General features: G+C 41.0%; 1 protein-coding gene across 2 annotated transcripts; it reads right to left on the bottom strand.

The window, feature by feature from the left end:
• Positions 1-1405: 1405 nt before the first annotated feature.
• Positions 1406-12564, bottom strand: rbbp8l (retinoblastoma binding protein 8-like). Of its 2 annotated transcripts, none has more exons than XM_040194332.2 (14): positions 12273-12564; positions 9104-9186; positions 8969-9011; positions 6958-7053; positions 6534-6646; positions 6264-6339; positions 5640-5827; positions 5514-5557; positions 5164-5225; positions 4259-4913; positions 4067-4166; positions 3913-3971; positions 3608-3749; positions 1406-2943 (listed from the first exon to the last, which is right to left on the bottom strand). In XM_040194332.2, exons 2-14 carry the CDS (start codon positions 9162-9164, stop codon positions 2882-2884), a joined length of 1701 nt encoding a protein of 566 aa, XP_040050266.2. In that variant the 5' UTR covers positions 9165-9186; positions 12273-12564; the 3' UTR covers positions 1406-2881. The 2 variants fall into 2 exon arrangements, with proteins under 2 accessions (XP_040050266.2, XP_077950102.1); XM_078093976.1 differs by having other exon boundaries at positions 4259-4916.
• Between the last annotated feature and the right edge of the window lie 11951 nt (positions 12565-24515).

Here is a 24515-nt window from a genome sequence, read left to right on the forward strand (position 1 = left end):
ATATATATATATATATATATATATATATATATATATATATATATATATATATATATATATATATATATATATATATTTTTTTTTTTTTAAATATATATTTCTCATGGAGATTTATTTTCGCTAAACCCGAACGCCCCAAAATATAACAATGAAGGCAGATTACTATCTATGCTGTAATTCTTAATGGCGGAGTATGGCTAGAGAGAAAAATGGATTACGGTTGCCATGATTGGGTGGAAAGAAGTGAGAAACACGTTTTGCATAGTGTGCAGCTCCAACGTGTATTCAAATGTGGCAGCCATCGCGCACGGTGCGCGGGCAGCAGAGCCGGAGGCGGGCACGGCGCAGCCCCGAGGGCACCACAACAGCAGCTCGGCAATAACATATGAGAGAAAGCTGCCGGCTCTCCACTTGTAATCCTTAATCAACATTCAGGATTAGAATTTGGGTTCACTCTGAAACCCAGGCCACAGTGACAGCGAGAAGGAGGGCAGTCCAGGGATGAGGATAAGAAGGAAACAAATTAGAAGAAAGAAATAGGAAAAAAATGATGCAGGATGATGAAAGATAAATAAAATCCCCTGCATGAGGAATAGAGAGGGATAATTTGTGTTTAGCAGCAGCTCAGAGCAGTGTGAGTGAAATTGTGAAGTTCGAACCTCGGATCAAGAAATGCTCCTTTTACTTCAGCCTCGGCTGAGACAAGAAGTCAAAAAGAGTCAAAGAACTTTGACAGAAGCCAGGCTTCACAGAAGCAATAAAATTGCAAAGTAAAATACGGTATGAATAGTATATTTTTCGAAATAGAGAAGTCCCCTGGTCCACACACCCATCTAATAGCTAATACACTTTAATAATAATACATCTTATATCATCACAGTCCATCACATTTTAACCACCCATTGCTCAAAAACGGCCAGACAGGAGAAAAAACTTCCAAAAAAACCTTTTGGGGAGTAAACTTCATCAAACTCCAGAAATCCATCAAGGAAGGAATATGCATCCTTCCGCAGGCTATATCTATACAGTGAGATGCAAATTAAATTACTTGTACAACTATAAATTGTGTTTAATGAATATTGCAGTTATTAATACAAATTGCACGTGAAAAAGCAGAACCATCTTGAATCTTGATGGAAAGCGCTGCTTCACTGCAGGCATTCACATTTACCTAAAAATCCAAGTGCTGAATAGACTGAATAGAATGCTTTCCACTGGTTTCTACATCCACGTCATCACATTGTAACCCCCTGCATAATGTCTTAAACCAAACATCAAATGTGTTGTTACTTACATTTCCTAAAGCATTGTTCACTGGGGATAATCAGTTTCTAGTACATATGAATCTGTTGTGTGGTAAACCTGTTGTTATTTTAGGACAAATTAAGGCTGGATCAGAGGGAGCTACAGAAGCAACATTCAAAAGGTTTATTTCAGCATTAGACGTAGTGCATTAAGACAAACTTTTCAAAGAATATATATTGTAAAATTAGCTAAAACTACCACAACATTTTTGTAGGAGCCATATTGAGCTGCATTTTATGTTTCTTTCCTTTGAATAGTAGTGAGTGTGTGTGTGTGTTTGTCGAGTGAGTGAGTAATATGGCCACAGGTCTGTAATGTCTGTATACCCCACCTAGAGGACGGTTGGGAGGCTGTGTTTTAAAGGCAAGGAAAGCCTTTAAAACACAGGAAGACACAGCAGTGGGTGTGGCCTGAGAGGGAAACAGTCTTTTGACCGTGTGGTGGAGTGACATGAGGAGCCATATCCCGCCATATAAGAAACTGCTTTAGTTTAATTGTTTGTTATTTTTACCTCATGTTTTTGGTTTGTAAATTATTCATATCAAGCGCAATAAATGGTCATTGCACCGAACTGGATCACCTTCTACTCCTCATCTTTACAAACAGCACACATCAAGATATCCAGCTCAGCCACCAGTAGTAGCTGATCAGGGAGTAAAAGGGACGAACGGAAAAGACTACTATTTCTGTTGAGGCCACACAATGGCACAGTGTTTAACTTGATGTAGTAGTACTTCAAATAGTACTTTAAATACAGCCATCTCATTTGAATTCACTAGAATTAGAGAGATACAAATAGCAGGGCAAGGCTGTTTTGTCCCCTTCCTAAGTACTGTGCTTAATGGGCTCTAATGGCTTTAGAAATACATGGTAGAAAAACTAGAAATCAATATGACAGCATTACAGCTGCACCGGTCTTCACACACAGGATAATACAAAGGGCACCACTTAATTCCTTGAGTAAATATCAGCTGGTTCTGCCTTTGTATTAGTGCTATACAATGGTTGTTTATATATTTACTCAAAAAAAATTACACAATCACAAAAGTGTGGGTTTTTCATTTGTCTTTTTTATCACTTCCGTGCACCCGGGTTACTGCACACAACTGTGAACGGAAAGTTAATACTTGCAAAATATGTGCATTCTGAAAATGAAAAAGAGGAAGAGGAACATGTTTTTTCTTGGGTAGTCACTTATGGCGAGGTGAGGAGAGTGGAGGTTCCGTGGCAGAAATAGCACTGACAGTATGTCAGTTTGAGTTGTACCTTACGGGCAGTTACGTGTTACAAAATGTGTGTTTTGAGCCTGATCTTGTCTCAGTTCTCCACCAAACCACCATAGGCTGCTCAACAGGATATTAATATCCTTGTATATTACAGAGGATTTTGGACTTAAGAATGTCAAGTGGACAAAAACAAAACCCCAAACAAATGCAAACTTTGCTCTGCGTCTTTTGAAGTACAGCAGACGTCTTGGTTAAAGTCGTTTGTTTTACGGGATGTATGTACTGCTCATTGCGGTGCCCTCAGGGGACAAAATCAAATGGAGGTTTAGGTCAATGTAACATCATGCTCTTTAACAAGTGCTCTTCTCCTCATTTCTCACTGTGATCTTGATGTTCCTCTCCCACTCAATATCTATGAGGAAGAAAGAAAAGGAATTGTTAAAAACAAATAATTGATGAGGGTTGGGTTGAAATATTCTACGTTTCCAATAAAAACACATTGTCCATTGGAATGTGGGTGCCCATATGGTTTAGAGGATTTGGAGCTGGTTGAACATAGTGTTATAGGGACATATTACCCAGAGAGGTTAGAAAAAGATACACGTTTCTAAAATGCTACCTTTACACAGTTATCTATAAACTTTAGTTCTATCGTTACCTTTTTAATCAGTTCGACGCCAAGTATTTAATGTTCAAACCAATATTCCTGACCCTTCAGTGCATTTAGTGACATTGTGGACTCCTTGTAGCTCTGACAGCTTGAATAGCAGCAGTGTAGACACGGTTTCATTATTCAAATTTGTGGGCGTACAATTTCGGAAACAAAAACAGTTTTTATGGCTTGTCTCTCACTCCCTTTCTTTCCTTCGTTCTTCAGGCATTAGGGCCGAATGCGCTACTTCCGACCATGAAAAGCAAGCAGGCTGATACCATGTGCCTCTATTGATTTCCGCTTTATATACATGAATAAGTCAACAATAGGGAAATCTTGACCGATCCGATTCTTTTCTATTTTCTGAGTCGGGCACAGCCTTGGGAAAAACACACAAGGATTTTAAATGTGAACCAATGCTTACGGTCGGTTTCTGAGTCCTGATTTTCTATCTCCACTGGAGCCCTCTTCCTCTTGCCGCCGTGGTTCCGCTCTTGTACTGATGCACTTCCCTCCACACCTTGCTCCTCTGAGCTGCTTCCTGGCTCAGCGGGTGTTGATGATGACTGTGATGAGGCAGAGAAACCACATGCACTTAAAAAAAAGGGGCCTCTTTTTCAAGCGAAAATTAACTAGAACCAGCTAATATTCTTACATGGAAACTGTTACATTAAGTGAGAACATAACACTGCTTCACTGTGTCTGCTCTGGTGGCGTGAATGACCTCACCTTGCCCTTTGATAATAAGGCTTCTTGCAGATCGGAATTAAGGTTCTCCAGCACCACTACTGTTGGATACATAACACAAAAAAGTATTATTTCCCTGTGCACAGTAAATACATGCTTGAACACACATAGATGCATATGAATCTAAGGTCTTCACCTGGACGTAATGATATAGTGAGGGTGGGCACCTTCTTCTCGTAGCATTGGTCTGTCTTTTCGTTCACCTCCTCTTTCAGCTCCTGCTCGTTGACTACCTCCTGTGACAATCCATCATACCATGAATCCTGTTTGTCCCATCTTTACCATAAGATTCCCCTAATTTCTTTTTTTGATTGCCAAAACAAATTACCTTGTGATTTTGGTCAGTGGAAGATTCTTGCTCTTCTTGTTTTACTGATGGACTTTGAGTCCATGAGCACAAGGGAGGATTGTCAGGAGAAGGTGATGATACTGTTCCAGGTGACGGCGGATTGGCCATCCCATCCTTGTCAGGGCTTGTCTGTACTCTCTCTCCACCATGTAAGGATAATGGTGAATCCTCTGTTTCCATTTGCCTGGGTTGGGAATTTCCTCGATCCGATAGGTCCAGAGGCCAGTCATAGGCCTCTCTTGCACCTTCAGCAGAAAACCTCTCTGTTTTGAAAGGTGGAACTTCCTTTTTCTCTTGGGGCTTGATTTTACTCTTGACAGGCTCTGGAACACTTCTCAACCTGAACACTACAGTTGGCTCTTTGGAATTGGGCTGAGGGGTGCTCTGCTTTTGCCAAGAAGACTCAAAAACCTGCCTTACAGGGCTGGCATGTTGGCTAGTTGGAATCAGGTTGGGAAAGCGTGGCAGGTTTGGCTTGGGAGAAGGTTGGATCAGACTAGTCCCCGGAGAAGCTGGGGTCACCCAGTCTGAGGATTCAGATATGGGCCAGGGGATACTGACAGGGCTGCTCTTGATGGGCTTAGGACGGCAGGGGACAGGAGCATGGAGCACGTGTCTGCTGGGGTTGACTTCTCTACTAGACAAAGAAGAAAAGTTTTTAAGAAGGAGAGCTTTAGGAAGGATAGTACATCGCTGGTCCTGTCCTTCAACAATCTAACAATTTGCACTAATGCATTACCTTGTAATAGTAATATGACTAGAGTTCCCACAACTAAATTTATACTTTTAATTTTGTTTTTGTTTTTTCAGCACACCCAATCACTAATTGGTCCCATTCAGCAACAGCAATTTTATTTGTTATTTCCCATTTCCCTCTGTCCCACCTTTTTTCTCTAAGATGGGTTAAACCATGTTCCGTCCTCCAGGTGAGAGGCTTGTAGAACTCCTGTGAGAGTAGAGAAGGGGCAGGAGGTCAAAAGTATATATATATACAGGAAACACATAGCTTAGCTTAGCATAAATACCACAAAGAAGGGTCAAAGAATCCCGGACTTTCTCTACAAAAGGAGTCAAGGATTAAATAAAAAGGAGAAACAGATTGCTGTTTAGTGAGCTTCAGACATGCAGTTAGTTGGATATTTTAGCCCGCTGTTCCAATCGCATGTATGCTCAAGCTAATGATCTCCGTACAGATATGGAAGGCCTATTTTGAGCTGAGAATTTAGAAACTTACAGAGTAGCTTCTGTTCATCCCTCTTAATCGTCTGTGTTCACTTTCTGTTATAAAACACAAACAAGAACTTCATGTAAAAATGAGCGCTTCATAATCAACAATAGCTCCTCTTCATATCCTCCTCACCTTCAGCTCTTTGTACCGTCTCCGTTTTCATTGCAAAGCTGCCATCTGCTGGCTGGTTTCTTTCCCTGCTGGTTTCCTTAGTGACGAGGGGAACAGGTCCAGATGAAGGTGAAAGGTCAGGGGAGCTGTTTGGTTTGACCCCTGTGGTGGTGCTGTTGCTATTGGAGGGGTGATCGCTGGGACCTTTGCTACAAAACACACACAGTGTTGGATGCGGTGTGTGAGAAATCATTTTTAGGTAGTCCACAATCAACCACTGGGAGACCATTTTTAAATGGTCATTGTTATGATATTGGCCATGCAACAAAATTCAACACAGCAGGTTGGCATCCATTTTCAACACAGGTGTATGAAGAGAAACTGGCAGAGCGTTGGAGCCTTGCGTGAAAGTTACCTGGTGGCGCAGGTAAGTGGATTATACATCTCTATGGATCTAAATATTGAATAAAAACTCTTGCTTGCTTGTGTACTTCCTCAGAAATTAGTTAGTTAAAAAGCAAGTGTATCTCCGGCCTAACACCTCAGCATGGGCCTTGAGTTTGTGTGTTGCTTTGTCTCAGCAAAGCGGTGGTCAATTGAATGCGTTATTTGATGCCGTCTTCTATTTCGATGCATCATACTCACTTGAATGCTGCTTTGATACTTCTGAGCTCCTCTATAAGTTGCTTGTTCTCCCTTTTCAAGTTGTTCATCTCTCCCGCTATTATACAAAACACAAGACATAATCAGAGCACTTTAAATTGTATTTTTTAGGGGGATAGGAAAAAACATGAATGGGAGGTTGAAATAAAAGTTGTGCCAAATGCCAGAAGCCAACTGGAAGCCATTAGAGGCAAGCCATGGATCAAGAATGGATGAAAGGTGGATTTTGAAAGACGGATGTGACCAGACTACCCAATAGAGTGATGTGCTGGATGCTCTGTATCTGTGAAGACTCAAATTCCTGCTGTCTCCTCTTGGCTACCTCCTGAGTGACTGTGCATCTGTCACACAGCCCTGCCCGCAGCCTACACAGAAAACCACACAACACCAGAAGCCCAAATGAGTTCCAAATGACATCATCTTAATGTTCAGGTATGGGGTGGCCAGCAAAGTTGAACATATATCAGACTGTCCGCGAAACCAGAATGCGTAAGTTTTGAAGAAAGTAATCGACAAATGAAATAGAATTGTATGCTTTGCCGTAGCCTCACTTGGTCCAATATAACCATTACTGGTGGAGGCTAATGTTAGCACACTTTAAAATGAATGAATATTTTCTTTATTTTGTTTAACAATTTTATCATAGTTATACATATAAAGGCTGACCGTACTGTACCTGTTTTCTAGTGTCTTGATGTTCTCGGTAAGGACTCTCTGCTGTTCTTTCATCTGCTGGTTTTTTGAAAAAAGATCCTCCATTCGCTTTGTGTCACTGTTTACATGCACGCATAAAACACACACAGACAAAACAAGAACAAAGGATTGTTGAAAGGTGATGCTGATCGGATTTCACATCTTCTCGTTATCAGTGAGATGATACATCGTCTTTCATTCATTTCTACAGGCAATGCGTCTAAAGCCTCTGCATTTACACTGCTGCTTGATACATTTATATAAGTAGAAGAACACAAAAACACACTATAAAAAGTGAAAGTAAAATGTGCTTAAAGCTCAATACAATCTTTCTGCATGTGACAAGAGAAGGTGGTGCTAAAGAACTCTGATTAAGAATTTCTTATGCAGAATTGCAAATGCAAAAGCAAAGGTTTTGAGGCTTTTGTCAGAATTCAGTTTTAGTGTGTGAGAAATCACAAAAAAAACATATCTAGAAACACAAAAAATAAATTTCATAGTAAATACAGCTGTTATAATATTAGAGTTAATAATATTATTAACAAGTTCCGACTGAAAACAAGAAGAACTGGAAATAATAGTCAAAGTTGCCTAGGAGTAAAATGAGAATAAGAAGAGAAAAAAAGATTGAGATTTTTTGCTTCTAAACTTCTAAAAGTGCTTGTTGAAAACAAACAAACTGAAAACATGTCGGACACTTTCAGACTAATTGGTGTGTTTTAGTTTTTTAATGCCGTAGTTTAGTTTTACTGTTGTGTAGCGTGGCCAACATTTAGTCTGGACCATTCTACATTTTGGGGAATATTTGTTCACTGTAAAGTCAAGGTAACAAGGGGTAAGCATTGGATATAAAAATCATTTTGTGGTATTGCTTTATTAATTAAAATGTACAGTATTTACCATGCATTTCTGGCTGTTGGCTGTACCTAACCAAACGGCAAGTGATTATGTGTGAAAAAGGCCACTGTTAAGAGATAGCTACATATTAATGTTATTTGATCAACAATACAAAAAAACTTTTTTTAAATAATGAAAAAACGTGCATTACTGATAGAGGGAGGTCATACCAATCTTACAGTTGTGAGTGATAATTATCTCCAGAGATATATCTCAGTCATATGCAGACCCGGTCTACCTCGCATGCTGGCTATCCTTGCAAGGTGCGGGGGTTGCACATGTAGACGTAAATCCCTTTAAAACATATTCTTCTCAATATTAACAAAATTCCTGCCACTTGTGGTTTTGTCTTTTTGGCACTTGTCGTGATTTTTAGCAGCATTGCAGCTCAACAAGATTTGCTACCACAAGGACTGCATGCGGAGTTTCCACTTCACTGCTTGGTATTTCTAAACATAGTAACTTCCGTTCACTTAAAAAAAGCCATGATGTTGGAAATTGCCAAACTTAAGGCTTCAGAACTGCAGTCCACAAACCACTGCTGATAGCACCATGGCTACGTCCACGTCAAATATACAGCAGCAAAACGGGACCTATTTGCAAATTGTTTAGTTATTCACTTTGACATAAATACATTGAAAGAAACGCAGAAACCCAGCAATGTTTTATATTTTCTACCATGTTATTTATTTACCTGTGTACATATAGATGCTGCTGTAGCAAAATAATCTTCCCTTTGTAGGATTAATAAAGAAATTTATCTATATAGGTTTGAAAAAAATGAACGGTTGTAACAGTAATCTATAATAATCCCCCTCCTTTGACACTGTATTTTTTTCAGGGGAAACAAAAGAAAAATGTAATGATTCAGCACCAGATTGAGCGACTTGTTGCAACATGAGCTTCCTCCCGAGCTTAACACGACACAGACAAAACCCAGGTGGCCAGGTGGAGTACGGGACCAGCACGACCACCTGGTCCACAAAGACGTCAGAACCGCAGTGGTGGAACCTGTGCACATCTGAACCTGAATATCTTGTTGGTGTCGTATTAACGTAATGGTGCAGAGATCTCGGTGAGCTCAGCGATTCACTCACCAGCCTTTCTTGTTGGACAGCTCTTGGATTTTGCCCTGCCAACCTGGAAACCAGTAAACACACACGGTTATAATTCTTGGTAATTCTATGATACGTTACAGCTTTTTCTCTCCCTATTTCACAATTTTCTCTTACCCTCAACTTCTCGCTCGTGGACTTCCTGCAGTTTGAGGAGTAGGCTGTTGAAGCACTCCATTGCAATTAGACTTTCAGTCTGACTGTACGACAGAAAAAGGGAGAGAATAAGTAGATTGTTTGAAATTGTACTGAATATTATTCAAGTGAGGCACACTGGACAAACATAGATAGAGATAGATAGTTTGGTGAAAACATCCACAATTCTCATTGATATGATTCCCTCACTGCTTTTTCTATTTGAGTTACCATGAGATGATGCCTCATTTGCATATATACACACAACCTTTCAGGCAATTTGTCATAGAAAAAAGGATTTTTTTAATGCAATCAATCGACTAGTGACTAGTTTACATTGACATGTATGTTTCCCTTTTATCCTATGTACCTGTATCCCTCTCATAATGTGTGTCACGTTAGGATGCATCACACACACCGTGAATTTATAAAAATCCTTCACTTTCCCCCAAATATTAGTCTCAAACTACTAGTGTGAGAACACAAAAAATAAGTAAAACGACGCCTGAGTACTGCTGGGTATTTGGGACGCGTCGCACACTGTCAAGAGCCGAAACTGCAACACAAATGTGTTATATCAAGGAAGATTGGAGACTGGCTGGACTGGTCGAGCGAGGACTGTCACTTAATCTTTTAGCATGTGTTCCATGTACACAAAACACCGCTTTCAACCCTTTGTGAAACGTAGAGGTGCACACATGCGCATCAACTGTGTTTCGCAAAGTAACATCGTTGTTTTGTGCGTGAAACTTCTGATCTCTCCCATGCACGATCCCCCACATGCACAAAATGTTATCAATTTGATCAGTGGGGATCCGGTGCTCCCGACATGTCAGGATGTGTCGGCTGTTCAGATCAGCAGAGCAAGAAAATACCTGCCCGTCCTTCTGTTTCTAGATCAGGCTTTCTCGCTCTGCCAAATAGCTCTCTTCAATGTCAGCCAGTATAGCGAAAAAGGAGTTTAGCTAAAAGTAAATGATGCAGTCAGATTGGTACAGGTAGTTACAGAATGTGTCTCTCTGTAGTTGTTAGAGATTGCTACCTCCTTACATTTAGGTTTACCTGAGGCAAATGAAAGGGATTATTTTATTGGGGGATGTTGACACCAAGCTAGCTAGCTAGCTACATTTTTTTTTGTCTCCAGTAAACAAGAGTGAACGAGCAAATTCAAAATACAACAAATAATAACTATAGACATCTCCCTATTTTTTACATTGATATATCTCTCTAGTGTTTCAAAACAAGATTGTCATTCCCTGGTAATGCTAGTGAAAACTAAATTTCATACAGTGTCCCTCATAACGCTATTGTACCATCTAACTATTGAGTGTCAGAGGAGAGAGAGAAGCAGGAGACTGACAGGGCTGAAGGAATCCGTGTGATCGAGGTCAATGATCTACAGGGGAATACTTTTTTATTTCAAATGAAAGTTCATGTTTGTGTTGTACAATGTAACCTTGATCCTGATATGCTGTCATTTGTGTTATCTTATTCTGAATTCATTCAAAACTACAGAGCAAAATCACTCTTTCTGATCGAACCAATCTATGAACTGTCAGAAACAATGACTGCGGCCCTAAACAGCGGCTAAAAGAATTTGCATATCACTCCCAATGGGCCTAAGCCCCCCCTTTATTTGAATCCTAGAAACGTCCCTGTTTTAGTGTATTTGAGGCCATAAAACACATTGCACAACGGCACATTATGCTGTTATATTATAATCTTAACATGTGCCGTCTGTTAGTTTGTTCCACTAAATGTTTTTCTTTTCATAGGATCAAACTCTTCAAGGCCAACGTCCTTCCTCGTACTTCCCCCATCCACAAGACCCGCCAAACGAGAGCGATCTGTACTATTCCCCGCTAAGCAACTCAAATCTCTTCACCTGTCACCTGTCTAATGGCAGCAATGGAAAGTTTTGAAGTGTTGATCTGACCCCCGGATAATTGCAATGGAAAGCTAACTGCTAAGTGGGGTATAGCTACATCCCAAGCGGCCGTCTCGCATGCTCTGCTCCCTGCAAAGTGGTATAAATTAAGGAAGAGCTTTTGGGGCAGCTCCACTTCTTTGTTCTCTCATCTTGGACTGAGGTCAGACTGTATGCAGCACACTCACTATCGCCTCTCCAGGCTATAGGTGGCATTACAACACCGCACGGGCCGAGGCTAGCTGGTTATACACAATCCTGTAAACTCTTCATATTCGGCTGATAACGGCATTTTTGGATAATGTGGATGCCCTGGATAGGCACCATGAGATGGCTGTGAAGGGCCTCTAATGAACAAGTTGGTTGCTCTATTGTAAACGCTTGTCAAACACCTCCCGGCCCACTGGGAGATTTGACGCTTAATCCAAAAAACCTTTTCAGCCGGGAGCAGAAGTTTGTACTTTTGGACTGGCTGACGCGCAGCACCAACCGAATGCTGCACCAACAAAATGTCAACGCCGGGGTCACAAACTCCTTGTTAAGAGCTTGTCTCACTCATTACATTAAAGGGCATTTAGCTGACGCTTTGATCCAAAGCAAATTACATTACATTCTTAACCCATGGCTTTTACATTTTGCCCGGGGAGCAATTAGGGGTTAGGCGTCTTGCTCAACATGGGACATGGGGCAGCCAGGACTCAAACCACCAACCTTGTGGTTACCAGCGCACCCTCTCTACCCCTGCGCCACGACAACCCATCAGGTGTAGAATCGACCCATCAGGCGTGGAATCACTAATTTTATTTTTGAACAGTGACAAACACACAGACGTGTGTGGACAGAATATGCTTTTTGTGCAAATAAGATTAAACGGCAAAGGACAGTCTGTTAGACTTTTATGAGCCCAACCCTACTATATCCCTAAGCATACGATCTCATGGTTTGCCAATTGTTTTATTGTACATCGGGTCTGCTTATTTAATGCTTGAAAAGAATCTCTATATCTATTTACATAGATTTCTGTACAGTTTGACAACATTGCTTAAATCTTCCACAATGAGCATGCAAAGCCTGACAAGGCCATGATCAGTGCGGAGTTTCAGCTCATGTACTTGACCTCACTCCCAGTCGCACATACCTGCACTTCCCCTCCCGACTCGTCAGCTAGACGGTCTATACCGGCCCTAGAGGCAACAACGCAGATGTTACTCAACGGAAACTTACCCCACAAAGCCGAGGACTCCTTTAGCCGGCCGCTCGCTCGGGCTCCAAAGATGAGTACACTGGTACAAGACGGACAAAGCAAAATAATGAAGAGGAAGAGAGGTTGATGAGGTGAGGGTGAACGCCCCACACCCTGCCCTGCTCACATCTCCACCCCAGGGAACCGGTCGGAGCTGTCATCCCCTTAAGGAACACAAACACTGCGGCCCGGGCAAGTTCTCCCTTGATTTTCCTGTTCCAGCTGAAATCCCACATAACCGGTTAAACCGCCTCCACAGTGCACTGCGGGGATAGGGGAACAAAGCCGATTGAGAAACACAAGCACACACTGTGCAGAAGCCTGCCGTGGTTGTAATCACAAGTTAGAGAGGAAGAGTTCTCGTTTTCATTATTGTGTTACTTTTTGCCAATACATTAACTAGAACTACTGGAGTCAAACTCGTAAATTTCACATACTTTTTCATGTGAAAGTTACTTTTTGTTTTGTTATTGTAAATCCTTTATGTTGGGGTCTTGGCCAGGAATGGAAAAATAAATAACAACAAACAAACAACCCTTGGAATGTGGAACTTGAATTCGTACTGCAAATACCATGTCCCAAACTTTAACTTCCCCAATTAAAAACTCAGTGGTTGTGAACAACACAACAGAAGTGTTATAATAATAGTATCATACCTCCTACATTATACACAATTCAAAAACAATCCTACCTTGAGTTCAGACATTGCTTTTAGGCAGCTGTGTATGTGAAACAAACTAAAAATCAGTGACAGGGTGTGTTGGACTGGCTATGGTTCTGGTATGTAAATTCCATAGCAAAACAACAGACAGTAGAAATGAAAAAATTGTAGTCTGTAGAGCTCAACTTGATCCATTTTCAATTACGAGAACACCATTTCCTGATTCTTGAACTAGATTCCTCACAACCGGCCTGACGGGATGAGGTGCCATCTTCTTCTTCATCCTCTTAACATTTGAACAGAAACATCCCTGTTGTCACAGGTATCATAAATATCTATCACAAGCTCAACAGTTTGATCCTCTGCTTATATTGTCAGCATTTATTGACAGAAAAAAAAAGAATGTGGACACATAGCCAGAGTAGGGGAGACCCTCCAGGGTGGAGAATATACGTCAGAAAAGAGTACAGAAAAATGAAAATAATTGTATAGTAATTGTACAGTATAGAAATTGAGAGAAATTACAGCCTCATATGAATAATAGGTATATGTAGTTATTGCTGAACACACATACCTCCCTTAAGCGCACTATTCTCAATAAGGAAGATAGAGATAGAAATTTGTTTGGAAGGAAGCCTAAGGAAGAGGGGGAGGTCCCAGGTGAGCCAATGGAACAGACCGAACGCAGGATGATAATACAGAAAAAGAGAGCTATCAAGAGATATGAAGCTACCCACAAAGAGATGCAAAGATACACAAAATGACAAGGAGATCCACAATAACTGAACAACTTAAAGAGAAAAAAAGAGACCAAAAACAACAGCAACTACAAAATACACACAACAACTAAGAAAAGCACTTGAGATACAAACAGAAAACCAAAGACTACCAAAAGACAAGTACTTTGAAGAGATGCAAAACCATCAAAAGACACACCACAAGAGCATGCAATGCAACGTCACAGAGAAATGAATGTCAACATGACCACAAAAAGATGCAAAATAGAAAGCAACTTGCTCAGACAATGGTGTGAGCCCTGTGAGGCAGGGGGGTAAAATCAGGTTTTAAAATATAATATGAATTAATATAAAATAGGAAATTAAAGTTACCAGCAACGCCACGTAGTTTGAGGAGTCTAGGTCTCGATAAAAACAGGTTATTTTGTACCGGGGCAAGAACAGCGTGGATCACAAAACATAAAATCAAGATTAAAAGATGTTTTTATAATAAACTAAAACCCCAGGAAATGGCTGGTTTGGCCACCCATCCGTCCTGGGCCCTTCAAACTCTCATGGACACCACCTGTTGGTCCCATGTCCTTTCTCCTGGTGTTCTGCTCCGTTCGGCTCGTTTCCGTTCCCTGCCTGTGTGCGGTGCCCTGTTCCTCCTGCTCGTCCTTAAGCATTTTCCTTCCTCTCGTTTTGTTTCCTACCCGCTCCTGCCGTGTTTCATGCCCTTTAGCAGTGGCTGTGAGAATTGGGAGGGAGGGTTGGATCCTATCATCCTGTGACGGAGTTGGCCAGTTGCTTCACTTCCAGCGCTCCCTGTAATCAATTAAGTCCCTCCAGGTACATGTGATTATTGACTGCACCATGCTAAAATGTAGTAAAACAAATCATGCTAAAATCATTAATACAATAATTTACAGCAACAACCCAATGTTTTCCTGGTGACATCAGCACTGAAGCAGAGAGGGAGTCAGACAGACGTGAAAGGTCACGCCCACTAGTTCAACCAGTATGATCTATATATACATCTTTATATATATATATATATATATATATATATATATATATATATATATATATATATATATATATATATATATATATATATACTTTGGAAAGGTTACCAACAAATGGAACCTAATGTTGGTGTAATATGCTCAGATATTTCAGATTTTAAAATGCTAAAAGTCCCTTTGAATGAATTGGCTGCAATCGAAGGCCTCACCTAAAAGTGAAATATTTATTTTCATCCACAAGAGGGCCCAGTTAGACCTCTTGAGTGGACAGACGCGCCACATTGGTCTGGAAAAAGCAGATTATTTTTGAGGCAGATCAGTGTATGACGACTGATCACTGAAGCAGTGATCGGAACGAGTTCTTCACAGAAGGTTAAAGCAGGTTGGGTGGTTTGAAAAGCATGCGACCACGAGCGGTGTGTGAGGGGTTAACCGGGAGGTGAAGGGTCAAGCCCGCAATTTATCCCTGCCTCCCCCATCTCCTCTCTGCAGATACTCCTCAATTGCTGCTTTCAACTCATTTAAAATTTGATGAAAAAAAGCTGAACAAATTGTTTTAACATGAACACTTAATTATTTCAAGAATGATTATAGTTACTGCCTGTGCACAGTTGTAGGTTGGTGTAATGTTGTCAGACAATTTTTGTGCAAACTGAAGAGGGTAGGAGTGGGGGGGATGCAGGGCAGCACAGCCAATCCAAGAGGAGCATGAGTAACATGAACAAACAGAAAGCAGCAGCTACACAATCCTATCAGAATATGTGTGTGTGTGTTTTATAGGGTGAGTCTGTCTCAAGAGCTTTCTAGTACAATAAGACAGAGAATGGTGAAGTCTGTGAGAGGGTGAATGTGGGTGTGAGGGTGTGTTAGTGTGTTTGCTCGCTTGTCTGGGTTGTTACGTTCACTTGAATCTGTTCATGCATAACTTGGTATTTACTGTAATTCATACATTTTACAAACTTTGCATGCACATTTTAGTAAAACTATAGTTCTCATATCTTGCTCGAAATAAGCAGCAAGGTTTTATTGTTTTTTTTTAAGGAAAATAAACTGTGTTCTCTAGCTAACAGAAGTTTCTCAGCATGATAACATTATTAACATAAGATAAGTGCTATTTTGTTTCTGGATTCCCAACGGCCTACACTTCTCAACTTGGGAGGCACTGATACTCAGCATTAAAGTGTGGGCCAAGCAATTTTGTTGTTTGAAATTTTGTTTCAACAACATTTTATACAGACAATTATAATCCCTACATGATCGCTCCAAATGACTTTTGTTGATCGCCCTTTCCCCCCTGAAGTCGACCTTTTGGGGTTTAAGTGAAATGTTTCCCCAGCCAAACAACAGATTGGTACGGATATTCATGGTCCCCAAAAGATGGACATCAATTACTTTGATGACCCACTGACTTCTCCACTCAAGTTTCCATTCATCCATTGAAATGTCACAAAATAAAACAGTTGCAGACATTCATGATCTCGAGAGGCTGGTTTTCGTTGACTTTTTCTCTCTCACCATCAACTTTCAGCTTGTCTGCCATGGTTCCGTTCGCCATTTAAGTTCTCAAAAAACTCATCTGCATCAGTTTTTTTTTAAACTGTAAGTGTCTGAAGATTTGCTCAACTTCCAGGTTTAACAGCTTTGCATATGGATCGACCCGGGGCACTTAAAGTTACGACGCCCATTTGAACCCTCCCTACACGTTATTATGTTCATTCACCAGCTCTCACTTGCTATGATGTTCATCTGCCCTCTCTCGCTTGACACAAACACACACACACCCAACTCTCCTTCTCCTCTCCTTTCCTGCACCTCTTATTTATGATCATTACCTTGACCTGCACCAGCCATCACTAAAACACTCACAGGCCAGTAAATCACTGAAGTCTCTCTCTCTCTTTCGCTCTACCCCCCCTCACTCTTTCTCTATCATCTGTTGAGGAGGCAATAGGCCTGACCAATCAGACAGACATTGTCACAGTTGTTCTGGTGGTATGAGGAAATAATGTTTGAGATTTTATGTTTGGTTTCTATTATCTCATTTACTTTATTTCCCATCTGGAAGGGAAGAGACTGTAAAAGCTGTGGGAAACATTCCCCAAAGGGGCTATGTTCTCAGTAAAAAGTTACCGCATCGGCACTATTGCAGGCTTGCTCTCAATTAGTCAGCTTAATCTTAGTTCACAGCCCAGAGTGAAATGCAGAGCAGCAGCTTGAATAACTAGCGTTTTGATAAAAAGGCACACCAAAAGGATGCATCACAATTGATGGACAAATACTATGTTTGACAGCGTGCATGATGTTGATTCTGAGTGATAACTATCTATGTAAGTCAACTGGATTATTTTTTATAATATAATTTTTAAATTTATTATATAACTTAATAACATAATTTTTTTTTTTTTTTTTTTTTTTTATTGCGGCAATTTTTACCTGTATTTCCATGGCAACATTGTAGACTTACGTTGTGTAACAGCTCTACTCAGCTATCTTAACTCTTCAAGTAAGAATTATTAAAACACTCTATTGCTTGTATATTTTTCACTGGCGACTACTACAAGTGATATTAAATGTATTATTTATTAATGTCAAAAGCATTTTTCTGTTCATGCTTTTTATATCAAACAAAATATTCGGAGGAATTCTAAAGATATTAGATTGATGAGGAGGAGGCAAGAAATTCCCAAAAATAAACCACTTAAACAACATATAGTAGTTAGCCATCCTTTAACAAGAAATTCAAAAGATAGATATTTTGACAAGAAATTACACAAATATAGCTGGTAAGATTTATTATTGTAGTGTAAATCATAGTTAGACACACTCACACACACAGATAAGACATGAAAGCAGTGGGCAGATTTACAAGACTCTGCAGAGGGCCTTTAAAAAATACTGCTGCATAAATGTTTATGCAGCTCTCTCCATGCCAGGCACTAGGGGGAGGCGAGCACGGCGGGACAGCCCAAGACCGGACACTTTGCAAAATTAACGGCCGCCCATGAATCTAACGAGCCGTTTGCATTTCAGCGAGGGAAGGCGTTGTAATGGCTGTAAATGTTTGATGGAGGCTTTGACTGTGGTTTGCAGAGGTGGTGGTTCACAAGGCTTGTGCGGGCCACAGCATAACAAATTTAAAAGACAAAAGTTTGCACGGCTCCTATTAGAAAAACAGCTTAGAGGAAAGGCGGGTTTGTCCATCATACAGCTTATGTGAACACACAGTGCTTCTTAAGGGGCTTTGTTTCTGTTATAACATGTAATACAGTGTATTGCTATTCTTTTTATTTATTTTTAGTTTTTTGAATCTATTGCAATGTGTGTCTGCTTTGTACTGTATTATGGATCCCTCTGGGTCTGAAATAAAAATAAATATAATATCCTGTCTCGCTATATATGCTAACACCTTGCATTTAGCACATTACTGCATAATTAATAACCATCCCAGCACCGATGTGAGCCTATTCCATCTACAGCTGGCGCCATCAAATAAGAGTGCAAAGAGTTACAACGGCAATTGTTCCGCCAGTCCTCTGGTTGAACTTGGTATTATGACCTGCGTGTTTGCAGGTGTCACTAAACCTAATTGCACTCAGACATGGTCTACGGTGTTGGAGAAGGGAGAGTAGCTTTTGATGAGATGAATTGGACCCTTCATGGTTACGACGGTATGCGTGCTGGACCCTTGCTGATACACACACGCACACACACACACACAAGCATGCAAGTCTACAATGCACAATGGTGCATTATTTCACCTTTGAACAACATTTTACGTGTTTCCTCCGTGTGGTTCGTTTTGGTCTCTTTCTGGCTCTTGAGGCAACTTGTGAAACGTGAAGAGTGACTGAAATAAAAGTACATTTTAAAGGAGAAACGCAACACTAATTTTTACGTCCATATATTTTTTTCATATTTCTACTAAATATGGTTACATGGTTCACTGTAAAAAAAAAACGTAATTTTTTTGTGTTCACCCTGTCGGAACACTACCTTTTAGCGCATGTCTCCTTAAGCCCCCCTCCCTAAAAAACACTTCTGTTCTGAATGGCCTGCGAAAAAAGTATGGCACGTCTTTGCAAACATAGTTCTTAGGCCATGGGTGGAGTTACTTCAATGAGGAAGGGGCATATATTCTAATAAGCCTGTATATGTTTTTAGATCTTAGCCGCCTTCCCAAATGTATGCGTGTGTATATTTCTGCCTCACTATATATAACGTATGTCACTTACAGCATTGACATTGATTGTTAGTTGAATAAATTCTTTGCACAACACAAATATCTCACATCCTGTTGCATTGCAGGCTGAACAGTAAAAAGTTCGGATCTAGGTGCATATTAATGTGACTGGGAATAATAGTGTCCTCTCTATAGCCGAGCTGGAGAGCATCCACATTTGGCAGTGCAGCCCGGGCCACCCAGAGCGATGAATAAACTAGGGACTTCAAAGAAGCGTAGAGGTAGGATAAATATTTCAAACCCAAGCAAGACGAAGGAGAAGGGAGAGCGAACAGGCTGAGGCGAGAGGGAAAGTGTACGATAATAAGACACAAAAAGACATGCAAAAAGAGGAAGAAAGGGCCAATTACTGAGCTTGTGCTTGGCTAATGTGTATCTGTGTCTACACAGGTGTGTGTGTTTGTTCATACGGTGAGTCTGTCTGCCAAGGTCTTATGGCACTGGACCACAGATCTTGACATGCATGTTTTTGTGTGTGTGAGGGTGATCTTTGTTCTCATATGTGGTTATTAATAGAGTCAGTGTATACAATAATAATATAGGAAAGAACCGGGCAGCTTGAGGATAGCTCAAGGTCCTTCCTTGTTATGCCTGTGTTGAACACAGACACCACAAAAAAGTGCTCACACACTTGTGGAAGCACTATGAGGGGTGGCATTTTTTTGTCTTTTCGTAATTCATTTCACAAATATCAGAAACTCTCTGCCCCGCAGGTCCTCGCAGGACAGTGAAACTGGTCAAACTACTTCTAAAAATTCCAGTACTTCTGTTCATGTTAAAAGTGACAGAAAACCACCAAAACGGATAAGCGTGGTCATGCTCTTGGCTTGGTCATGCCACTAGGAACAATAACATTGTTCTAGAGGTTGACTATCTTACTGAAGTTTCAACAGTTTTCTAGACACATAAGATGAACAGAAATCAATCAAAGTGAGCTCAAGTAGACAAGTTGTTAAATATCACTGTGGTGTGATATAAACTGACTTTACATTTTGTTTTGTTTTAGGGAGCCAGAAGAAAGCAAAATTCAGGTAAAGGAGAGCGATGTGTCTAGTGACATTCAGCTACTGTGGCTTGGAAATATTTTGCGATATCTTAAGTTACAGTTAAATTAGCTTGTATATGCAAGAAAATAATAAAATGTCTGCGCATACGATATTGACTGTATTGATTGATTTCCTCTTTTGTGAAATTGCAATATTTCCTTTAAGTAAAAACTTAAGTAAAAACTATTCATGGCCTTAAAAATGACCAGAAAATGTTCTCAGCCTGAAATATAACATGCTGCGGAGGTGAAGCATATCTTCCTAAATTGAATGAAATTAAAAGATTAAACCTACTCTATCAGCATTTTATCCATTTTTCTGTTTATAAGGCTCCTACTGTCAAGCCCGGCAGGTTGCTAAGGCTAGCGGCGGAGGAAAAGTCCCGCCTGTAGGTCCGACCATCCCATTTCAGGGGCTGCTTGGTTCAGCCTATGGGGTTGTTAAAGGACCCAGCCCAAGTTGACATTGAAGGCTGGGCCCTCCATCATGAGGATGCAGCCCACCAAATGAGACACAGATTATACTGCATCTCCACAATGGCCCAGGAACACCATGAGATCCCACAGTCAGAGATGTGGCCCCCGGAAAGGGAAGTTTGGGTCCCTGCTGGGAAGCACGACTCAACCCATGACAAGCCAATGAGGATGAGATGAGATGCTTGAAGACACACTGTGATTGACAGGTCATTGCTAACAGTGACACTACGTCACTTCCGTACATCAATTGCAAGAAAGCCAACATGGCGATGCCCCTATTTTTCTGAAGTCAAGAAGTAAAAAAGGACTTGAATGGCTTGTTGCTGGTCGCGTGAACGCAGCATCTTGGTAAAATGTGTACACGCTCACCCTGAAGAAGGTCCCACTGACATTGGGAAATAGGTTTCTAATTTACAAGGATGTACTGCAAAATTCATGATTCTGCAAACCAACATGACTTATGGAATTGAATCGATGTTCTTCAAAATGAAGAGGGATGCACTTCTGGTTAAATATTCAGGTCTCATGTCCCACTCCACTTCCACAGTCCACTTCGCTAGGAAGACACACTCTTCCTTTGCAGTCCTTTGCAGTCACCAGGCCTACTATCTTTTATGCTGACAGACGTCTCTGAGTTGATTTGTTTGTTTGTGTTTCAGCGGTCTACAATAAGACGCCGTTGTTGCGGGGGAACCGTGCGAGCCCCGTTGCTGTGTTGCCGCCGGCTTCCTGTCTGTACCGGCCTGTTTCCTGTGTGCGTTTTGCCCCATGACAGGACGCCTGCAGACTTCCTCCCCCCAGATTAGTGTGTGTGGCTCTGCTGATAAAAAGCGTAGCGCTACTGTGTTTTTTTCCCTCTCCATTTCAATATGTTCCAGATTCACATTTTCTCCTGTTCCATCACTATCTGAATCCGTTTTTAGTTTTGCACACTCGTCACGCATTCACCAATGGAACCGTTTAAACATTTACAATGATGACATCTGTCTCCATTCTGGCTAATGAGATGGACAAAAACTCAAAGACATGTTTTTTTTATAACAACCAGACAAATGGGCCACACGGGCCGAGAAAGGGGGGGTAAGAGTTGGTGAGATGACCAACATTAGGCATTCTTCTCTTCCTCCTCATACTGCAACTCCTCTCTCACAAAGCCTCAGCAAACAGATGCTTGGCCTTGGATGGAGTGAGTGTGGAGGGAGCGTTTGGAGGAGCAAGATAGAGAGGCTTTGCCCTGATTTATGCCCTGTTTCTAGGCCGCAGCCTTCACAGAACACCCTGGAACCTCCACCCCCCCCCCTTGTCTTCTGTTAAGTTCAAGGAGTAAATGGCCCTATAACACAAAACTCTTGTGGATAAGTAAGCCAGATGCATACAAACAGCTCAAACCATTGCTACTGTCACTTTTTAAGTGAACACCTTTAGGTCTCCTGGGAAAACAAAACTGGAAGCATTGCTAAATTCCCAACAAAGAGTAGCCCCGCCTGTCCCATACTTCTGAAAAATATGCTCTTTACTCTTCTCACCCCGCCGTGGCCGCATTGGCTGTCAGCGTGCTCATTCATCCCGGGAGGAGCCAATGAACGATAGCCTCTGGCGCAGAGCTGAGCCAATCACGCCGCACAAGATTGTGACATTGAGGAAGATGCTGGGAATTACCGCCTCATGTTTATGGGCCCCTGCCTGCATGATGGAAAGCAGAACCCCATGAAGAGAGAGAGAGAGAAAAAAAGCAATTAGGCAATTACACCATCTATTCCTATCAGGATTCAACATCACACTGTTTTCTTAGCCTCTTCAGGGGCCGATAAGGGACAGCCGCTCGATGAAAAATGAAAGACCTGTGGAGGACGGCAGGGAAGAGGAATGGGGAAAAAAGAGGGTGGGGGTGGGCTGGATGGCAAATTGGGATGAAAAGGGGAAGAGGTACGTGAGGAGGCAAAAGTGAGGGATAGAAAGGGGAGGGGAGGAGAAAGTGGAGGCAGAAGGATGTTCAGGAAAGATTGATGAGTAAAATATGAGTATACAGTACTGATTTGATCACCTGAATTGTGGAATAAAAGATGATGGCCTCGTCTCACCTATCAGGGCCATGACCCACCTAAGTGGAGCCGGGCCAACGTTCCTGTTATTAATTACACCTGTGTCCAACTGTTTTTAAATCTTCTTGCTTTATGTTTTAATGGTTTTAGGTACAATACAAACAAAACTTTCTTGCATTGCCTGTGTTTACTAAATTACTGTGAAGAAGGCCCCGTTGGATGTCATTCATGGGCTTAGGTTGTATTATAAGAAATGCGTAATATTTTTGAGTCAACTGCTCGCTGTGAATTTGGTTCGTTACCATAATCACAAATTTGGGACAAAACAAAGTCTCCATTTACATTGTGTGTCTTTCAAATGCAGCACACACTCATCAGGCAAAAAGAGAGACACTCAAATCTAAGTGGTACATTTTGTATTCATTCTTGCTTTGTGTTTACCCAAAAGAGAAAAGAGAAACGGAATAATCGGGAACTGAGTTTGAATGAAGCAACCTAACAAGGAGCTCGTTCCAGCTGAACTCCATAAACAACTTTTTGTAGCATGCCATTGCTGTGAGGACAAGACATGCACATGCTGGATTCGACCACAAGGACACAATGTAGATGTTGACCATGTGAAAGCAGTCATGGCGCTGTGGATGCTGAGTCACGAGATTAATCCTGAAAGACCCACTAGAAACTGATCCATCTTTCTGCAGTGGGGAGCAGGACACCTGGGTGGTCCGGCATCGCTCTTGCCCATTCTCTCTCCTTGTATGTCTTTCTTTTTTCTCCCCATCCTTTTCTCTCTTTCCCATTGCTTTCTCGTCTTTCTCCTGCTCTCTTTAATATATACTTCAACATTTCTTTGTCTTGTCCAAATAGCAAACTGTATCATACCTAGATTAAAAAAAGTCCAAAAGAATGTTCAGCAGTGCTTCTTCCTTTGTTTTTCCTTTCCTCTGTTTCCCCGTGTTGGACTTTCTCTTTGTTACAGAGCCAGTTATTCTCTCTTTGAGTATGCCATTGAGAGACACGTAAGGTCCTCTAAGACCATTTCAAAACCAATAAACAATTGTCAAGTGAGAGGGAAAGCAGAAAGAGCGCAGCCACTTTAAAAGCACATCAAAGCGCAGAGGGAGGAGAGCCATGTGGTTGGGAATAGTGGATGGACACACACACAGTTCTCTTTCCCTCACTGTAGAGCAGTCATTCCCAAAGGATGGGTCAGCACACAATGGTGGGTTGTAGGAGATTCTATTTGGGTCCCTGGACAAATTGATATCTGCCCTTAGCTTGATTTCAATAACAAATATATAGATAAAGTTATGATGTATCAAATGCAAACCTCTTCAAAATAGATGGTTTAACCTGTTCAGGTTATTGTACGGTGTAGCGGAAATGGCAGGGACAGTAATCTGTGCACATAATCTCTTTGCTCTGAATTTATAAGATCTGATAAGGCCTGTTTGTTGCCTGTCTGTCGCCTGTTTATCGTTTTTAAAAAGCGGGTTCCCAGGTAAATAGGTTGTGTTTTTTCTCCAAAAAGAAGGCTAGTCCCCACATTATGCACGCACACATGAATCGGGTAAATAATATTCAGAAATAAAGCCTATTGTTGTTCCCTTTGTAAGCCTGGAAGATACTCGGCAAATATAGAAGTGAGTTATTTATTAAATACAATATATATGTGAATAACCCACTCTCCCAAATAGTTTTAAAAAATCCTAACCAATTTTTGGTACTGTTGGAAACAAATATTTCTTCAATATCCATTTAATATATTGTATATTTAGAAATGTCGTAATAGACACAATACACCCCTGGGTTCAGATGGCCATTTGAAGCACAAGGGATGTGACCCGGGTCACTGATTTTAACCCATCATTTGCTACTTTCTTTCACATTAAAATCTTTTAACTAACTAAACTGATTCCTATAACTTATCTCGTTTTTTTTTAACTCTCCTCTTTTTTTTCAATCTGGCATGTACATCTCCCACAACAGAACTCATTTGTCAACAGTTTAGATTT

Source organism: Gasterosteus aculeatus, chromosome 2 (assembly GCF_964276395.1).
Source record: "Gasterosteus aculeatus chromosome 2, fGasAcu3.hap1.1, whole genome shotgun sequence".
Lineage (NCBI taxonomy): Eukaryota > Metazoa > Chordata > Actinopteri > Perciformes > Gasterosteidae > Gasterosteus > Gasterosteus aculeatus.

Bases quoted from the DNA above. Each gene is read 5' to 3' on its own strand.
- rbbp8l (XM_078093976.1), bottom strand. From the start codon at position 9,164: ATGGAGTGCTTCAACAGCCTACTCCTCAAACTGCAGGAAGTCCACGAG. The intron at 9,012-9,103 runs GTAAGAGAAAAT...ACTGGTTTCCAG, and splicing joins CCACGAGCGAGAAGTTGAGG to GTTGGCAGGGCAAAATCCAA. The intron at 4,167-4,258 runs GTAATTTGTTTT...GGATTGTCACAG, and splicing joins CCACTGACCAAAATCACAAG to GAGGTAGTCAACGAGCAGGA.